This window comes from Paramormyrops kingsleyae, chromosome 16, assembly GCF_048594095.1.
Source record: "Paramormyrops kingsleyae isolate MSU_618 chromosome 16, PKINGS_0.4, whole genome shotgun sequence".
Lineage (NCBI taxonomy): Eukaryota > Metazoa > Chordata > Actinopteri > Osteoglossiformes > Mormyridae > Paramormyrops > Paramormyrops kingsleyae.
In genome coordinates this window covers 10253924-10273960 of record NC_132812.1, presented here as the reverse complement: position 1 = coordinate 10273960, position 20037 = coordinate 10253924, and the positions used below count along the sequence as shown (strand labels likewise).

Genomic DNA, 20037 nt, shown 5'->3' with positions numbered 1-20037 from the left:
TGATTGGGATCAGTGAGAACGCTAGACAGACTGGATGAGAGTTCTGCAGAGTAGCAGGCGTGGGTCTGGGGCCAAGGTGTACTGGGCGCAACTGGGGTGGCGGGTTTCACCATGTTACAGTCTGTACTCGTTTGGTGAGTGGTTCGAAACTTATGAACTGTTTATTTCTGGAATTTTCCAATTTTTTTGGGCCTTGGCAAACCACAGATAGCAGAAACTGTAGATACAGAAGTGGCACTGTAATTCACAAATAACCTAAATTATATATTTCTGTGAAGTCTGATTTTTGCTCAGTGTGGTTATAAAGGATCAGTATCGAACTATGGAATTTTGTTTTCTGTCTTCTGGCTCTTAATCACTATTCACTTACACGATTGTGAGCCTGAACTCTTGTAAGCCATTAAGTGGTGTCATTGGGGGTCTGCCATTTTGAAGACTAATTAAAAATTATTTGAATTGAAAAACATACACATGGTAAACTCGGGGCCTAATCTCTGCTCTGATGTTTGCTCTCGGGAGTGCGTATGGCATACGTAAGCCTGATGTCTGAATATATTTGCCTTCAGACTAAATGGCTTAGGTTGCGATTCCCGTGTCGACGACTCTGGGGGCGGAGCTGCAGCCTAGCACAGCCATCAGTACAGGTCACACCCCCACCTTGCCTTGCTCTCTCTCTTTTTATCATGGTTATGTGTGGCCAACATTAACCTTGAGCAAGGGCTTGGTAGAGAAGCAGATAACATGCACATACTGCACTGCCTGAGGCCATGGTGGCACTGGGCAAAGCTTAATGACTTTGTAGGGGTCTAATGATACTGGGGTGGATGCAAATACAAAAAAATGGTAACCAATGTGTGTGAACCTGTGTGAAGTGCTTGTTTAGGGGTAGTGTTGCAAATTATGAGACGGTGAAGACTCACACGGATCATCTACTTGTATGTATAGAAGAAAAAGCATAGCTAGTTATGTAAAAAAAATGAGGACGCAAAACAAAGCCCTTTTGTTTGGTTTAACCAGCTTATAAAACAGTGGATTTTTTAATTATATCACAATAGGCACCTAAATGACTTTAGGTCATAACAATTTACCAGTCGCTGAATATTGAATATTGCCTATGGTCATGAGCTATCGGTAATGACCGAAAGAATGAGATCGCGAATACAGGCGGCCGAAATGAGGTTTCTCCGCAGGGTATCTGGGCTCTCCCTTAGGGATAGGGTGAGAAGTTCGGATATTCGGGAAAATATACTATTTTAATTTTCCCCCAGACAATTTAAAACATATTAAATTGTATTATATTTCAAAGTAAGTCAAATTAATGCTGGTTTGAAGCTATGTACATACATTTGTCGTTATTAGCTAGTATATGTCATAAAGCATGGGCATTTGAATCCTTCAGTAATACTAATGATGGAGTTATTATTAGGTATACTGACATGTAACTGTTGTCAGAACCTGTATACTGACATATAACTGTTGTCAGAACCTGTATCTGGTACGAAATACAGTTTAATTAGACTAATGCAGGGATATTCAACTAAAATTTAAAGAGGTCCAGTTAGAGAAAAATTCTTGAAGCAAAGGTCCGGAAGATCATAATATTAACTATTTAATAGTGTAATATATATTTAAGTAGCCTATTAGTTACATCAACATTGTATGTAATCAGTACCTGACTGTCAAATCAAATTAATTCAGTACAATTCAAAAACGTTATTTTTTTGTCACGTGACATAGAACTTCGGCCAGTTGGCTGGAGTGAGATTTTCAATTCGAGATGTCTGCACACATGTAACAGTTCTTACCTTGTAAATAGTCTGCTTTTTAACCGTGTAAATACACTTTTGACGTAGCTAATTTTAGGTTTTTTAATGGAATAATATAGATTTGCCGTAAGATTTCCAGCATGAGTCTGAAAGCGTGTCATGCCAGATGCTTGAGATTTGGCAACCCTGAAAACGTAAATTTTTTGTTTCACATGAGTTTATTTATGTAACAGATAACATTACTTTATACATATGTTAAAATGCAGAAACTTCAACGAATATGCAATCAACAATAAACTACGTCTATTTATCCAACGTGTTATATAATATATATATATATATATTGTATTTGAAAACTTTTCAGCTTTACGATTTCAGGAGAGCGCAGCCACTCTGTTAGGAACATTACGCTTTTTGTTTGCTGGTGTTAGCTTCGCTGCTGCTATTAACACGAAAGGCACATTAGCGCAGACAAAGGGCTGCATACGCCGAACTATACGTCTTGCTTGGCGGTCAAAGGCGTTTGACGTTCATTGGCGTGGGAAACGGCGGTTATACTGCTAAACCACTACCGAAAAGACTACAAACGCTGCGCAGGTTAAAATAAAAGCGCCCCGTCAGGTTTTAAATAACTAAATGTTTTGGCTGTCGGTCCAGGTCCGTATGGGACAGCTTCTGGGTCCAGACCTGGACCGCGGTCCGCCTGTTAGTGACCGCTGGACTAATGGGATATTTTTTTTATATGTATCACTATTGTATAAACAGTATTACAGTTAATGTTCATGTGAACTTATTTAAAGTTGTAGCTCTGCCCCATGTTTACCCATGAAAATCCAAGACCAAAATTCACATTTTTAACAACTGACCCCATGTAAGTTTTCCTAAAGGCAATTTATAATTTGAAAGTCTGTGGGGAAAAAAATCAGTCATACTTGCTACTTTTAGATGTAATTAATTGTAATTCATATGAACGCTGATTGTAAAAGTGCCTGTTTTATGCCTGACTGTTAGATATTTAATATTGTCCTACATTACCAGTTCCCTTTTTGCAGCATGCAATTGAGATTCAGCCATGCGAACACTGAAGAATTAGAATTCAGGTAGAAACTCACTTGCTTGTAGAATGCCAAATGCCAAAAAAATTACTTGAAGGTGCTCAGGCAGTGAAAATTAAGTGTCCTTATAGAAAAACCTTTTAAAGCAGAAATAACACCTTGCGCCTCACACCTTTGGGACCGGGGTTTGAGTCCCCACACTGGCTCTATGTGTGGGGTTTGCATGGTCTCCTCATGTCGTCACTGGGTTTCCTCCAGGTACTCCAGTCCCACAGTCTATAAACATACTGAGCTGGAACCAGAGTTACCAAATTGTCCCTAGGTGTGAATCTGTCTGTGTGAATGGTGTGTGAGTGTGCTCTGCCATTGGTTGGTGCCCCATGCTGGATTATTCCAGTGTAGGCTCCAGACCCCCTGCGACCCTGCATAGCACAAGCGCATAAGAAGAAGATGATTGAATGGATATTGCCTTGCATAGACTCACGTATCCGCAAGAATGTACGGATATGTTGTATAATCCTGAAAACCTGACTATTCCTCTTTTGAGGGTCATGTAAAAGACTCACAAAACAAATTCAGAAATCAGCATAAAAAGTACATTTAAAAGATGCCGTCTATTGGCTTCACCCTAATGTTTGGGTATTTAAAGTGCAAATGCACCCCCTATATTTTTGTGGGAAATGTCCTTCTAAAGGGACAGGAAGGGAAGTGCTGTTGGACCACTGGAGCTCAGAGCATGGTCCTGGTCAGTGCTGCTGTAGGGTCAGATGCCATGTGCAGAGTTTTCAGACAGCTGGGTGATGAAGCACTGAAAGTTGCTGTCTCCGATTGGATATTCCCTGCAGCAAGACAAACAGCTTAGCTTAGAGCCTGTTACTTTTTCACTGGTAGTGCTGATGTATTAAAGGTTTAGAATGAGGTTTATTGAACATGTAAGTTCACAGTAGACATGGTGCTTGGAGTGACATTTAACAACCAGAGATGGAGCATAATTTAGAGAACAGAAAAACATAAAACATCTCACAGTCACCTTTCAACCAACATGTTATACTGTAATTTCGACAAGTATGTAGGACATCATTTCACACCTATCCTCCAGTGGTTATTAACGGCAGGCTCTAATGGCTGAGCTTCATTAAGTTTGTCTACTGGAATGACATTTTGGTTGGCCCTTCCACATTAGGGGTGCAGGCTCCCTCTGATCTGGAAAACCATGTACAATTTTTTGGTTCCCTTGGTGAGCAAATGCGAGTGGAGAAAAGTAAATATACGAGAAATGTGAGATACAAAGATCACTGCGAGATCACTGTGATATCACAGCGAGATATCACGTGAGAGGCTGATTTATGAGTTACAAAAATTTTTGTGGCTCATCTGCTGGCCTTCGGGTGTCATCTGCGACATTCTCAAAACTCCCCATGACTCTCAAAACATTCCCATTTAATTTCCCAACCCCACGATATATCAAAACCGGGATGCAAAAGGCTGGACTCTACTTACTCGCTGCCATATCTCGTTTTCCTAAACTTTTCACGCTTATATTGAGCATGTTCCAGCTTGAGCAGACGCACAAACGCCATGATTTGCTTGAGCGTCTTGTAGGTCTCCTGTGGGTCATCTATGATGAAGTCGTCGTTTAGCTCCAGCCCGTGGTAGACAGCCTTGCTGCCACATGCCTCTGGAGGCCAGCAAGAAGAGAACTGTTAGCAGATAGCAAAAATAATCTGGCTTTCTAAAATTAAATCTAAAATTTCCAAGGTTTGTTTTTCATACTTTACTTTTCTTGAGAACATACACACACACACACACACGCACACTCCTGCTGTGCACCTTGCATCTTCTCCAGCCTGTCCATGTATCTGCTGAAGAGGCAGAAGATGCGTTCTGTTTCTCGATCTCCATCAATGTCGAGCTCGATGTTGTCTGGTAGAACTCTGTCACAGAACAGCGATGGCATCTTGTATCGCAACTTCAAAGAATGTTGATCTCTCGTGCAATGGTGTTACGGTGCTAGTTTTATTTTTATTTTATTTTTTCTAACAACCAGCTGTGCGTGAAGATGTTTAACAAGAAAACAGAGTAAATTAAAGCTAGCTAAATGTGGCTAGCAGACAAATCACTGAGTAATGCAGATTGGTGGACAGGTGTAGGGCAGGTTAGGGGGGAGGGTGGGACTCAACCCACCCTGTGCAGGGAGTGCATCCTGGAGCAGAGTCTGCAGCCAATCCGCAGCACGGCCAGAGGTCATTGAGGAAGGCCAATGGGTGGTAGGTGCTCAGGCGCTGGCGGTTGGACTGGCTGACTTTGGTGAGGATGTTGATCCAATCACGTGCCTCCACACAGTTAGTGGCTTGAATGTAGAGTGTCCTCTCTGGCTGGATGACCTGAAACATCTATTACCAACAGGCAAAACACAAGGGCTCAATCAAGCAAACCACTGACGATCAAACACTAAGTAGGACATTTTGTTTTTGTGTAAGGTCATGATTCACTCATTCATTTATTTTCTGTAACCGCTCGTCCTATTCGGGGTCGCGGGGGGTCCGGAGCCTATCCCGAAAGCTACTGGTGCAAGGCAGTTACCAACCCAGGATGGGGTACCAACCCATCACAGGGCACACTCACACACCATTAGGTCATGATTTCATATCATTATTAACTTGTATAATTATAAAATTATTATTCTTTGCACTTAATGATGTAGTCATAAAAATCTGCTGCCAGTGATCCCATGGACCTATAGTAAGCTACATAAGGATTTGCATAGGGGTGTTAATGCTGTCGTTACTCAGAATTTACTCAGTACTGTCTCTATTGGCTTTTTGTTTGAGTATGGGAAGAGAGTGTTCTGTATCTCTTACTGTGAGTGACAGTAATGCACTTCGGCATTCAGCTCTTACATTCTTCTTGTTAAAAGATTCCTCTTCCAGACGTTCCACTGCGAGGATGTTTTCTACAGGGATGCGGTGGAGCATCCCACTGCCTGAAGGTAACGGGGAGGGATTTAGGGCCAGATGAAGATTAAAAAAAAGCTGCATTACAGTATTTCCAATCAGGCACAGGTTACAGCTATAAATTATACAGGGTTTAAATAGGGAAGTGCAATAAACATCAACTGTACCTTTGTTTTTACGGTATATGAACTCATGGTTAGTGAGACGGAACCATTTCTTCTGAAAACTCTTCAGGCCACAGCATTTCCTACCCCAGGCTCTTTTTCTCATGAACCTTGTTAGAGAGAAATACGATGATTGATGATCTCGATGGGTTTTACAATAATATCAGTGATATCGCAGCAATACTCAGCTAATGTGGATGAAACGTGGTTGCAGGATTATGGTTACAGAAATCGGCTGCTCACCCTTCTTTCAGCGTCACTGGTGTTTCAATGACATTCTGGTCCCACCTCTGAGAGGATGAGATCAGGTCCAGAAACTGTACAGTGAAAACATGACAGTTACTAAACACTTTACTTATCAAAGGGAGCAGTGGCTTCCACCAAAGGTCTGGATCCAACACATTAGCAGAACTGGATGATCAAACAAACCTTTCTGTACACAATACTGATATCTATACACAAACAGAATCTGGTGTGTCAGAATCAGAAGTTTAGAAAGTTCAAACCTTTGTTCACTTTCACCTCGGTATAGGGTCACAAAACAGACAAATTCCCAAGAGCCATGCAAATTTTATGGGAATTCTCACATTCTTAAAGCATTATGCACCATTTCACCTGCTTGTTTAGGAATATTTATATACAAATATGTCCCACTGAGGAAAAGATATTTCAAAATAAGTAAAAGCAATGTGATGCCAAGAAACAATTTCTTACTGTCAGAGTTGGGTAATTCAGGTCCAGAAAATAAAAATCCAGACCAGAATTTTGTTTCAACCAACCAGTTGAGCATAAAGAGTCACAGTCACAGAGTCAACTGGTCGGTTGAAACAAAATCTTGGTCTGGACCTGAATTACCCATCTCTGCTTAATGTATCTGAGAAGTTTCAGCCTGGCTGTAGAATACACCATCACACTAATCAGGAAAGTGAATCACTCTGCCTGTTGTGAGGTCTTTCTACTAGTTCTGCCTTTGATACCACTGATCAAACCATTTTATTTTTGACAGATCACAAAACCGTATTTACAGGAAATCTTGCAGGCCTCAGTGGACAATTCCTTGACTTGATTCCCTTTAGGAGACCATAAAAGATAAAAATGTAAAACAAAATTTGAGAGCTGACTTGTACATTCAGCTTGAGTTACTCACATCTTTCACAGCAGCTGTGTATTCCTCCTCACTGAAGTGGTCATAAAAGGCAGCCATGTATGACTCTTTGACGCTGCCCTGCATGCAAACATTAACCAATAAGGTGGCTGAGTCTCCATTTTCACTTTGAAGCCCCATAACTCAAAGACAAACGGCTGCCTTCTCAGTAACTCACAGACTTGGACTTGGAGAGGCTCCCAAGGGTCTGTATGGTCTTGGAAATCAATGTCAGGGTTCGGGAGGTAGAGGGGTCCTGTGGAAACAGCCAAGTCATATTACCTCAAAGTGCTCAAAGACGGCCACCCAGAAGCCGGGCAAAAGAGAGAGAGACTGAAAGGAAATAAGATGGGGAAGGGGGAGGGTTAAAACGAGGAAGACGGGGGGGGTGAAGGCGGGGGCTACCGAGACACACACTCACCGGGTAGTGAGGCCGAAGCTGGAAAAGGCTGGGGGTGAGAACAGCCGCAGCAAAAAAGCGCAGGTAGATAAAACTGCTGACGGCCGTGTACTGAACGTCCTGATCCCCTGCAGGGCACACAGACATTTTCATTACTACAAAATACACAGTTACATATACCTTACATTCGCCAATATAAACACCAAACTAAGCAGAATCATAATAGCTATATGATATTATATATTAAAATATAAATATGCATGTACATATATATATATATTTTGTGTGTGTGTGTGTGTGTGTGTGTGTGTGTGGTGGCGGCTGGCACCTCCAGGGTTGTGGGTTTGAATCCCAGCCCTGTTTGGTGTGCATGGAGTTTGGATATTCTCCCCATGTTATAAAAATGTTCTTCCACAGTAGAAATATATGCAGGTAGGTGAATGACTGCCTGGGCCTTGCCTGTCATCTGTCTGCATGTGCCCTGTGATGAGATCGGCTGCCTGTCTACAGTATACCATTGCCCTATCCTTCCTGTTCTGGGAGGATAATCATAGTTAAGATGATAGTGTAATTTCATATGCTTCCAACAGATGGCAGCATGACCCTAAATCTATATGTTTAAGACCAATGTTAGGAAGAGGAAGTTTGTGTCAACCTGTCTGACTGCACTGTTTATTCTTTATTATATAGCACATAAAAATAAGGACCACAGCTGCACCTGCACATCTGATCCTGGACTTACACTGGAATGGTAAAAAGCAGTAGATTTACTATAACAAGGATTTAGTCTTTTACCCCAGTCGCCATGGTTTTCATGTTCATCCATAATGGTGAAGAGGAGCAGGTTACCTTGGAAATGCTTGACCGCACATTCCCTCAGGGAAAAGAAGATGTCACACATGACAGTAGGACAACGAGCTCCAGATGTGGTGATGGCCCTGAAGATCCGATCCACATACTGCCGCAGATTTTCCTTAGAATCGAACACAGAACCGTGTTTGTTTGCAGACAGATCGTCAGGCACTTACATCAACACCTACACTATTACAAATGGACTAACACAGCTATACTGACACAGACAGACAAACACAAACATATACACTTACATAAACATACTGTATTCTACACTCTTACACATACGCCTACAACCCACTCTGTTTGTTTCCGGATTGTCTGACTCCTTCAGCTTCCCAGGGTCAATCTCACAGGGTTTGTGGCTTGTGCAGATCTGCAAGATAGCAGATCACTCTCATAACCCATTGTTTGTTTTTGAGATGAGACTGTCAATTAACTAAAGTCAGGCTTCCTCATCATCTGTTACAGTATTTGGAGTCAGGCCTCATGTAATCGTGTAATCGTAAGTTTCCAAAACCGTAGAAAACCAGAGAAATTTTCTCAAAAAGATAATTCATGTACTGCTTAAGTCCTGAAAATGTGTTCTTCAATTGCTTAATCAAAAAGGATACCCACTGGTCACTGGTTTATTTAGCATTTAATATTTCATCAATGCCCAGCATCAAATCCTGTCCGTTTTTTGAATCAGTCCCCTGTTCTGGAGAACCTACAGTATGGCTGATGGTTGGAGGCTGTGCTCATTCCGATTCTTATTGCCTCACTGATGATGCAGAGACAGCTGAGTATATGCGTCCTCAGGTGTGTTTGTGTGTGTGTGTGTGTGTGGGGGGGGGGGGTTGGGGGAGTCTCACCTCATCTATGATTGGCCCCAAAGTTATCTGCAGGTAGTGCCTGCCAGCCAGCTTCATGACTTCATCGATACATTTGGATGCCAGTGAATTCCCCCGAAAAATGGTGTTGGGATCCCTGCAGACCAAGCAGCAGAGCCATGGGCGTCACCACAGAGAAGCACCCCTCCCTTCCTCACCCACACCCTTCCTCCTCCACCCCTCCCCTGCTCACTGCGTTCTGCTGATCTCTGCGCTGGCGACGGCGCTCACGAAAGGCACAACCTTCCCGTAGTGCAGGAAGAAGTGGACGAGCGGCGCGGCTGCCTCCTGCTTCTCCCTGCACACTTGCCCCAGGACGTGGCCCGCCGAGGCCGACACCGGCTGCGGGGAGACGGGGGGGTCAGTGACATCACCATGCCCAGAGAGGGGCGCTGCATTATCCGGCGACCGCTACCACACGGCCATAAGCACGAATCAACCACCTCCCCGGCGCTTCTGCCACCATCTGGACAATGCATGCTAATGCACGGCACCCAGTTTGGAAGGACCTGCGACCGACCTGAACACACGCAGACACACATACCTGCAAGCAGGCCGACTTCAGCAGCAGCTCTTTCAGCGAGCCGTACGCTTCCGAGGTGAGGACATGGTCCTCAGTGTAAATTATATTCAGCCGTAAGGAGCCCAGTTCTTCTGGTTTCACGGACTTGCTGCCGTTATCCCTGGGCTGTAGGAAGTACCTGTGACATAGACAGGCAGGGGTCTGTCACATACACAATCCACACCGTCAGGGCACGAATGGCCTCCTCTCGTTTGTAAATTTCTTATGTTCTTATGTTCTTATGTTCTTATGTTCTTATATGCAAACTAGGCAACTGCCAAGGGCCCAATCAGCAGAAGGGGTCCCGACTCTCCGGTCCAATTGAAATACATTTCTGGCTACAGAGCTGCCTAGGGCCCCGGGAAAATGATATCTGGCCCTGCACACCATGGGAGAAAATGGGAACATGGGCATTATTAAGCAGATAGGCAGGGGACAGGAAGAAGGATGATTACGGGCTGAACTATCAGGGTGATGTACAGGCCTGAGAGAAACAGATATACAGATAGAGGGGCCCCCTCTTCAAAACAGCGTGCCCATACTCACCATGCATTATGGCAGCCAGATGCAGTCAGTACTGTCAGAGGGATACTGACCTCTCCCAAGAACTCATCTCCAAGTTTCAGGTTGCTGGATTTCCACAGGTCTACCCTGCAGCAGAACCAGGCTCCAGATTGCAGTATAGACTATGTGCAAACTCTTTGCTGCATATATGCACACATACACACACACACACACACACACCCCTCATGCTCCAGTTCCACTGGCACACATTCCAATATATTGTTAGAATTTTTAAATTCAATAAACTGCCCATCACCCTTCAAGCAACATGTCGTATATTGAGGTCTCGTGACTATAACTGGGTTATTTGTGTCAAATTGCTCAATCTTATTCTTCACAAAATGTTTTATTTGGTGGGTATACCATTCCATTCTGTCTCCAGTCACCCAGACTGCAGTAGCAAAACCAGTCTCAAAACATGGCAGTTCAGTGACTTTTTTGGTCATTTTTGGTAAAGTTTATGGCTCCTTTACTTTTTGTGATTTTTAGATGTGTTGATACTCTCCTTGCATGGACCCTATTCCTCCCAAAAAAGCCCCTATGAATCTGTCATTTCCTGCTCAGCACCAATATAACATGGTGCCATACAGTACATCCATACAAACTCAGTCTCTCTCTTTCTCACACACAAACCTCAGTACTACTTTGTCAGTATCTTCTTCGCTGGCATCAAAGTTTGGTTTAATGTTGTAGTTCTGCATCTGTATGCAAGAGATAGAGTGTGAGATGTCAATCAAATGAAGGAACAGAAAACAGCAGCGACTGTGTGACCAGTGTCAGCACCACAAATCATTCATGTATCTGCACGTGCTTGTATATTTCCCTATTTCTGCATTTGTGCACTTGCAAGTGTTTGTTTATAAGTATGTTAGTGTGTATGTGTATAAGGGATCTTTTTATAAAATATCATTTCTTAGCAGAAAGTTGCAAACCTCAAAATAGAAGACTTCATCAAAATGGGGGCTGTTGGTCTTCTTCTTCACTCTGGTCTTCTTGACCTCGGACCTGGGAGAGGCTAGCAGTTAGAACAGGCCTGAGCTACTTCTTGGGCGTGTGCACCATGTGACAGGTCACCTGCTCTTACCCGGAGGGCGTGATCAGTAACACTGTAGCATAGGGGTCACATTGTCCATTGACGATGGGCAAGTCCTGGCACTCCAGCACACTGGGGGAACACGAGGGTACAGGTCCAAGCAATATCAGCTAAGTGCTTATAATGCACTGGAGATGTGGATTTTCACTGCAATTCTCTAGTTAGATTATTAATTAGAGGACTGACTGGCTGAAGAGTCCTCATACCTGTGTTTGAACACACTGGCCCTTTGAGGATTTAAAGTTACATTTAACGTAATTATGTATTAACATAACACCAAAACACCCAACTGTATTTACAGAAAAGGAAAAGTAGGTTTCCCATGAATGGATGGATGGATGGATGGATGGATGAAAAATGGCACAGGTTTTGGGGTGACGCTTTCCTGTGAAGCCTAACAGCCACTGGACTTTCCCTGATAAAGAGAACAGCTGCCGGTGGCCCCCACCATGGACGCCCACAATGCACCTGCAGTTAGGAGCCCAGCTTGCTGCAGGTCTCCCGCATCATATGTGACACACTGTGTGCTGATGCGAGGAGAACATTCAGACTGCAGAGGAGCAAACTCACCGCGTCATCAGTCTCTGAGCAACAGTGCCACTGTCTGTGATGACATCACTCAGCTGTATCTCCACATGGACTTTCCCCTGTGAACGAACAACAAAGACTCCCTACTTCCTGTTGCCTGTCCCTTACACTTTCTCACCTGTGGGTGAGCCTGTGTCAATGAAGGTTAAAGGTTAAATAATTAGCTATTGCATGTGTCACTGTATGTGTGTGTCAGACACCGTGTTTATGTGAGCAGCTTTTTTTGTGAGGGGCAGTAAAAAGGACACAATAGTTATCCTATGCAACATTATATAAAATCATTCAACCATTAGCACTACTGGGGATCTTTGCTGTCTGCTGCCAGGCACATAACTGTGTGTAACTATGTTGTGCCTGTATACACCAAATGTACAATCTGTTCACTAATTTTAATTAGTTTATTTGTGCACAACATAGTTTGTGTGCATTGTCTATCTATCTATCTATCTATCTATCTATCTATCTATCTAATCAGTTGTGTCTGTATTTCCATCATTACACCACTTCCTGTTTACAAACAGGAGTTGCACCTGCTCACCTGCACCTCTGAATCTGCACTGATTGGCTGCAGCTGGAACCAGGTGTCTTTGCCCTGGTACTTTGGCAGATACTCCTTCTTCACAGCTACTTTGCCTTGAAAAAAAACATAATCACATTGGAATGTCAGGAGCCAGGGCTCAGTGTATGATTGATTACTGATTAACAAAATATCCTTTTATCCATCTTCTGTAACTGCTTGTCCTATTGAGGGAGGGGGTCCAGAGCCTACGGGCACAAGGCAGGGAACAACCCAGGATGGGGCACCAACCCATCGCAGGGCACAAGGCAGGGAACAACCCAGGATGGGGCACCAACCCATCGCAGGGCACATTCACACACTATACACACCTATGGGCAATTTGGCAAATCCAATTAAACTCAGCCTATTTTTGGATTGGGGGAGGACTTGGAGTACCTGCAGGAAACCCCAGGATAACAGGGGGGTCACATGCAAACTCCACACACAAGCAGCCATGGCACAGGCTCAAACCCAGTTCCCAGAGGATAACCACTGCACCACCCCAGTAACAAAATATTCTACAGAAAAAGTAAAGACAAAGACACAAAGTGACAGAACAATGGTTGACAGTAGTCTCTGCTGTGTCATCACTACACCCCACAGCCAGCTCCCACTTGAGAAGCAGAGAATCCCACACAAACATGATAAAGCTGTAAAGATGGGGATCAGATCTAAGTACATTGGGCCCCCTAGTGTCCATCATTAATATTACACATACACATAGCACTGTCAAATTTGTATTCATACACAGAATGTACATGTGCATGCACAACTGAATGCTGCAGTCACTGTAACGCTTACCAATAACATACTGAGCAATAATGCTAACAAAATGGTGACTTCAATAATATTTTTCACACTGGCATTATTAAAGTATTACTAAAATACATAACCCCAGTTTGACTTGACAAACTGAACCTTTACACTAATATGAGACAAAAATATTTTGCATCAATCACAGCTTGTCTCTTCTTACCAATGCTGGAGTCCCTCTTGAATACGTCTCTATCAAAAATGTAAAAGGACAGCTGACGGAAGCTCCGTGGGATTTCACAGAAAAATTCCTCTCCGTAGAAAGGGCTATGATTAAGATTCACAACAGGCAGATCTATTATTATTATTATTATTATTATTATTATTATTATTATTAATAATAATTCATTCATTCATTCATTCATTCATTCACCTTAAATACAGAAATATTTGCTTGCCTATCACTGCCCCACACACAGACAGCTGTACTGAACAACTCACCATAAGGATTTCTCAATGACCTTGGTCCTGAAGACCTCCTCCTGGTCCAGGTTGATGGTGCAGTAGCAGTCCCGCATGCGGGTGGGTCCTGGGTAAGGTATGATGTTCTTTGCCTCGCCTGTCAAAAGCCAGAGATCACCAGACCTTTGATGCACATACAGAGAAATGTGTGGTTTTGCCATATTGAAGACTGACAGCCTCTTATCAGTCTCATACACACAAGCAAAAAATGTATTTTGGCAGGAAGAACCAAATTAACAACCCGGTTCCCAATCAAACAGCAGAGCTAAAATTAGAAATTCAGCAGCAAACTAGAGTGGCTGTATTTCCACAGATGTTTCTATGGCTGTGTCAGCTAACTGAAGAGGATTGGAATGGGTAACAATAACAGAATGTAACAAAATACAACATGGTGTCTTTGATGTAAAAGTTTCATAGCCGTTCATACATCATCAGGGGAATATGAGAAGCGCACAAACAAAGTAGATAGGGAAGAAATTAAAAACAAGACAGACGGACTCAAAAGTGAGGAAAGACTTACCAAACAAGTAGGAATAAAAAAAATGAAAAGGAAGACAGAAAAACAGAGGAAGTCAATGCCCATCCCATAGACCCTGGCTTCAGCATTAGCACAGGGTCCTAAAATTAAGGGAATTTGCAGCAAGAGGGCTTAAGCTTAGCATTTGCTTTGTTATACATGCAATTCCATCAGCAGGGTCACCAACCTTGGTCAGTTGGTCGGCCTGAGATTTTCAATTTGAGACAAGTCTGCACACGCATTTACATGTATGTAAGAGTTTTATTACCTTGCAGATAGTCTGTAGGGTTTGCAGACTACCCCACTGCTTTTGATGTAGCTAGTTTTAGGTTATTAATGGAATAATACAGATTTGCATAATATTACAGATTTCTTGCATGCCTGAGAGTCAGAAAGCGTGAGTATCACACCAGATGCGTGAGAGTCGGCAACCTTGCCATCAGATAGTATTCCTACAAAATAAACACCATGCATTACTACAAATTCATTTTTTACAAGCCTAATTTTCAAGATAAAGCCACAAAATAAATGTATTTTGCTTTTTAAGCCAGCTGTAAATTGCTGCCACCTCACATGCAATCCATCAAAGCTTTTAATATGCAGTTTTATTATTGCTACAAAAAAGTAAATTCATGTCTGTCTGCCGCTCCTTACCATCATCTAAGATGGTAGTGTGACAGGATAGAGCACTTTGTGGTAGGGAGGACATCAGTACATGTTTACTGGTGGTTTGTTTCCTATTTTAAGCCAAACCAAGAAGGACAACGCCCACTAGCAAACCGTTAAGCGGTCGGGTGTCAAGACAATGACTAACTCCCATGCTGAAGATCGCCCATACCTCTTCATAATACACGTTACAATGAATCACAGATGATTTGAAATCAATATCTACCCTTGTACTTCCAACAGCAAATGTAGAAGCAAGAAGAACATTATGATTAAGATGAACATTAATGGGTACATTAAGACTGCCAGTTAATTTAGCAGTATTTTTCCAAATAGGGATATACTATATTTGGGAAATGGATGGATGAATTCAGCAATTTATCTAGGGCAGACGTGTTAAGTACAGTCCATCCATCTTCTGTAACTGCTTATCTCATTTAGGGTCAAGGGGGGGTGGTTCTGCTGGGGGGGGGGGGGTTATAGACCCTATCCCAGAGTCTATGGGTGCAAGGCAGGATCACACTCACACACCATTCAGTCACACCTATGAGCAATTTGATAACTCCAATTAACCTCAGCATTTTGTTGGACTGTGGGGGGGGGGGGACTGGAGTACCTGGAGGAAACCCCACGTCAACACAGGGAGAACAGGCAAACCCCACACATATGGAGCCATGGCAGAGACTCAAACCCTGGTCACAGAGGTGTGACAGGCAAACCCCACACATATGGAGCCATGGCAGAGACTCAAACCCTGGTCACAGAGGTGTGAGCTAACAGTGCTAACTACTGCCCCCCCCCCCCCCCCCCCCCCCCTAATCAACACAGTATAATGTAAAACGACAAAGAACATTTGAGCAATTCAATTTGAAACTAAGGGGCATTTTTTTTGCCGACAATATTAATCATTCATGTAAAGACACCGTGACACTTACAGTAAACACACCTATATACTACATAAGCCATATTTCACATTTACGTCGTCGGTTCGTTAGGGACGATAAGACTGATACAGCCTACATGGAATATATTCGCACTTATGTTTTTGGAAACCTCTTGAATGCAGAGATTTTTATATAAAGCCTTTCAGAATAATGTCACCCCAATTAAGGTGCTTTACCTGGGAGTGTTGTTAAACATTTAGGTATCATTTATAAGCTACAAAATAACTGAAGAATAGGGAAAAGGGAAGACAAAGAAATTAATTAAAGAAAACCAAATGACTAGGTAACGCGACTCTTAAACGATCATTTGTCTTGATATGGTGAGATTCTGGGTATAAAGCAGATGAAGTTAGACACCTTCAAGAAAAAAGTCAGAGAAGCTCAGCCTCAGTAACAAGTGCTGAAGAGGCAATAGAGCTATTTATCAAGGCAGTTAAGGAATATTTGCTCATGCCTATTTAATATTATAATATATTACTTAAGTCAGTGCATGATTTAAAATAATGTAGGTTATGGAAAAATGACGTTTGTTTTGACATCATAACTCACCTATTTTTATGTTTACCTTCTGAAAGACCCGGAGCCCTTCCGCCTCAGCCGCCATATCAGCCGTGTCACTCTCTGCTTGTGATGCTAAGAAGGTGCCTGGCCGATTTTGCTGTCCCAGGACCCGGCAGCCTCACACCCAGCATAGGCACCGCCCTCCGTACAAACCACTGGATGACAGAAAGGTGTGTCTTATAGGGGCGGCGCAGTTTTACTCCGGTAAAGCATGAGTTTCATACTTTCTAAATAAAATTCATTTAAATACAGATGAAACCTGTATCGAACATAAAAAAGCTCACAAAATACCAGCAGAACACCGTTTTATTAGTCTGTTAGTTTGAAACAATAGTGAAGTTGGATACAGATTAGTATGAGCTATGTAGACTATAATATGTATCTAAAATGCAAACGTCGATATAGTTTTAAAGAGCTGGTTTTATATTGGTTTTTGTAGTGGTGCCAGGGTTGGAAATAAGGGCCCGCCCATCCTGTCACTCAGTTAAAACCACGTTTCCTCCGAGAAACTTCAGTCCGACCGACGCCCTGTGCCGTTTCACCACGTCCTGAGTCGCCGTTCATAACAGCGCATTTTTCCATTTAACACATTTCATTCGTGACACACGCAGATGAAACAGATAAGACGAATTAACGCTTGTTAGTTACCTTTCTGCACATCTACATGCAGTCAGACGATGGCATTATTGTTATCTATGTGTTCTAATTGAGATGTCTCAATTAAGACTCCTACCGTCGACACCGCCTAAGTAATCTAAATAACTGCATTAACAGAAAATATCGATTATACACCGATATAAGTCGATTATACACCGATATGTAATTGTAGAAATTATGTGCATGGAACCTCAGTCAGTTTTAACAGTAGGCTATTTGCATGTGTAATATAACCATTTTCTAAATTTGTCTGAATGAATCAATCAACTGTTTTTGAAAGGACCTGTCTGTTTATCGAGTTCTTGTTAGTTTCACCTTTTCAAAACCGTTCCATATATAATTACGTTGCTTTGAACGGGAGCATAATGCATCACAGTAAAAAAAAACATCAAATAATACTCCATCAATGAACATTCATATTGTGCAGCTGCCTGTCGTTGAGATTTACATGCATAAACCTCTCAGAATCACTTTTTCAGCTGTATAAGTAACAACAAGCGTGTAAACTCAGAATAGTATGCGCAAAAGTCATAATTCTTCTGAATTTTAAGGAAGCCTGCTTGCACCCCACCCTGTGGTTAACCACGAAGCAGTGCTGCACAGCACCGCAAAGCAGAGCGCATATATAGCGTGTTAAATGGCTGCACTTTCGCACTTTCTCACGCCACACCCTCGCGCAGTGATGCGTTTTGCAAATACAATCACTGTAAGATTGAATTGCAAAATTTAATCTTAGAAGTATATAGACTCCAAATTGAGTTGTCATCAGTGTATATTCATTTTTCCAGTAACTGCTGCTCCACCAAACAGCATCAGTCCTGTTCTGAGGACTATGGCGTGAAAGCGTGGAACACAGCAAGTCGGCTCATGCAAGAGAAACACTGACAGATAAGACACAGAGAGTTAAAGGGACGGGACGTGAAATACCAGGGAATTTCTGGGAGCACTTAGAAAATCTTGGCGATACACAAAGGACAAGTTGGGACATTATGTATATATGTAACATGTAATGTAACATTATACGCATAAATGCCGGTGTTCACACACACATAAATACAAACACATGCAAACCTTAAGCATCATATAACACAGAGAAGACACACGCACACACATGTTTGTGTGGTCCGACCATTTATTTTTATGGGAAAAACCCTAATCTTACTTCCCAGAATATCGCCTCCATCCATGCGTCACGGAGTGGGTCTGTGAACCACGCATGCAGCTGAGGTGAAAAAAGTGATGGGACATTTAATAAAGACGATATGCTCCATCTGGTGCCCACATATTTGCCACCGAAATGGCACCATGCTCGGTGAACAGCGCCCTCAGCTGTCCTATTCCGAGCAGGTTCACTGGTTATATCTGGTACCTTTCACCGGGTATCTGGTAGAACCTTGTCTGGTCTGAAGGAGAACCTTCCAGTAGCTCAGTCTGGAGATGATACATAGCTGTTTGGATGATGAAGCAGGCAAACCCCTCCACCATGCCCTTAAGATCCATTCTTACTAGTCATTTTCCTGGACAGGTCGTCAGTGTGGCGTCCCTAGTATTTGCAGAAGATGTTTCTCTCTGGGTCTCGTCTGACCTGACCCTTCACCATGCACTGCGATGCTTAGCACCTCCAAATCTGGAGCTATGAGTACGGTCTCTTGGAAAAGAGCAAATTTCTGTGTGTGGGGGGGTCTGCCGTTAATTATGGAGTTAACATGAATCCAATGCAATGTACACGGTTCCCACCATGTTTGTGTATGTCGTAGGGCGGCCAAATTAGATTTTATAGAAAGTTCATTAGGTAGAAAAAAACATGTTTATGTGCGGTCTGTTGGAGAAGAGAATGGATGATAACACAGGTTAACAGGTCATTTTCATCAGAGGTAATTTTATGTGGGTTTTGTAGTATTTTTCATGCTGATTTCAAATCTGTGTTTAGTTTTTCTCTAGCACGTCAAGTTTTTGTGATGAAGCTATATGTAGTATGATATTATGTGCATGCAGTCTGCCTAAGAGTATTACAAGAGTTGTCTATACATCACCGTTCTCTAGGTGACTAGATATTGATTTATGTTTTATTGACCCTAGTCTAGTTGCGATTTGAGTATAATTAATTTGACCTTGTGCGCATGCGCATGTCTTGTGTATACAACTTAGTTTAGCGGGAAACATAGGTAGTTCAGGCTTCGTTATGCTGACATAAGCTTCTCGACAAATTTTTTATTATTTCTCGAATTGTTGCAAAAGAAATACTAAATCTAACTCATGAGTTTGAATTCTGGGTCAACTGTGTTGGCTTTCAGTTGTTATCATGCCTAGAAATTGCATTAATCATCCAGACAGTTTCTGTTATGTGTGTGGTTCATTCACAATGAAAGCACAACGTCGCCCAATCACTGCAGATCTTAAGAAGATATACAAATTATACTTTGGCTGTCCACCTGGAGATCAGGATAAATCTTGGGTTCCACATGTCATCTGTACCAGTTGTTCAAATGGTCTGCGTGACTGGCTAAATCGGCGAAAGGCAGCAGTGCCATTTGGAATTCCGATGGTGTGGAGGGAACCATGAGACCATCTCAATGACTGCTATTTTTGCCACACGAATACAAGTGGATTCTCAGCTAAAACTAAGCACAAAATTGTATATCCCAGCCTAGATTCTGCAATCGGGCCTGTTCCTCATGACGATTCATTGCCTGTTTCTGTACCGCCACATGATGGTCTTGATTCTGTAGAAGGTGATGAGTACGGAGAAGGTGCAGCTGGTTACAGTGAAAGCATGATGGCCGACTACTGCTGGATGCTGCACTGCGACAATCCAGGCATGGTGTACACAAGAAGATCAAACTC

General features: G+C 42.6%; 1 protein-coding gene across 3 annotated transcripts; it reads right to left on the bottom strand.

Moving 5' to 3' along the window:
• Positions 1-1596: 1596 nt before the first annotated feature.
• On the bottom strand, positions 1597-16918 carry LOC111845437 (ras GTPase-activating protein 3-like). Of its 3 annotated transcripts, none has more exons than XM_072700809.1 (24): positions 16525-16918; positions 13828-13945; positions 13550-13653; positions 12553-12647; positions 11997-12073; positions 11418-11498; positions 11266-11338; positions 10967-11034; positions 10316-10420; positions 9752-9908; positions 9401-9549; positions 9190-9304; positions 8637-8711; positions 8333-8456; positions 7505-7611; positions 7262-7339; positions 7087-7164; positions 6183-6256; positions 5943-6049; positions 5722-5804; positions 5006-5214; positions 4652-4755; positions 4322-4499; positions 1597-3660 (listed from the first exon to the last, which is right to left on the bottom strand). In XM_072700809.1, the coding sequence occupies exons 1-24, from the start codon at positions 16577-16579 to the stop codon at positions 3585-3587; spliced, it is 2490 nt and encodes an 829-aa protein (XP_072556910.1). In that variant the 5' UTR covers positions 16580-16918; the 3' UTR covers positions 1597-3584. The 3 variants fall into 3 exon arrangements, with proteins under 3 accessions (XP_072556910.1, XP_072556911.1, XP_072556912.1); XM_072700810.1 differs by having other exon boundaries at positions 16541-16918; XM_072700811.1 differs by lacking the exon at positions 13550-13653 and having other exon boundaries at positions 16541-16918.
• Between the last annotated feature and the right edge of the window lie 3119 nt (positions 16919-20037).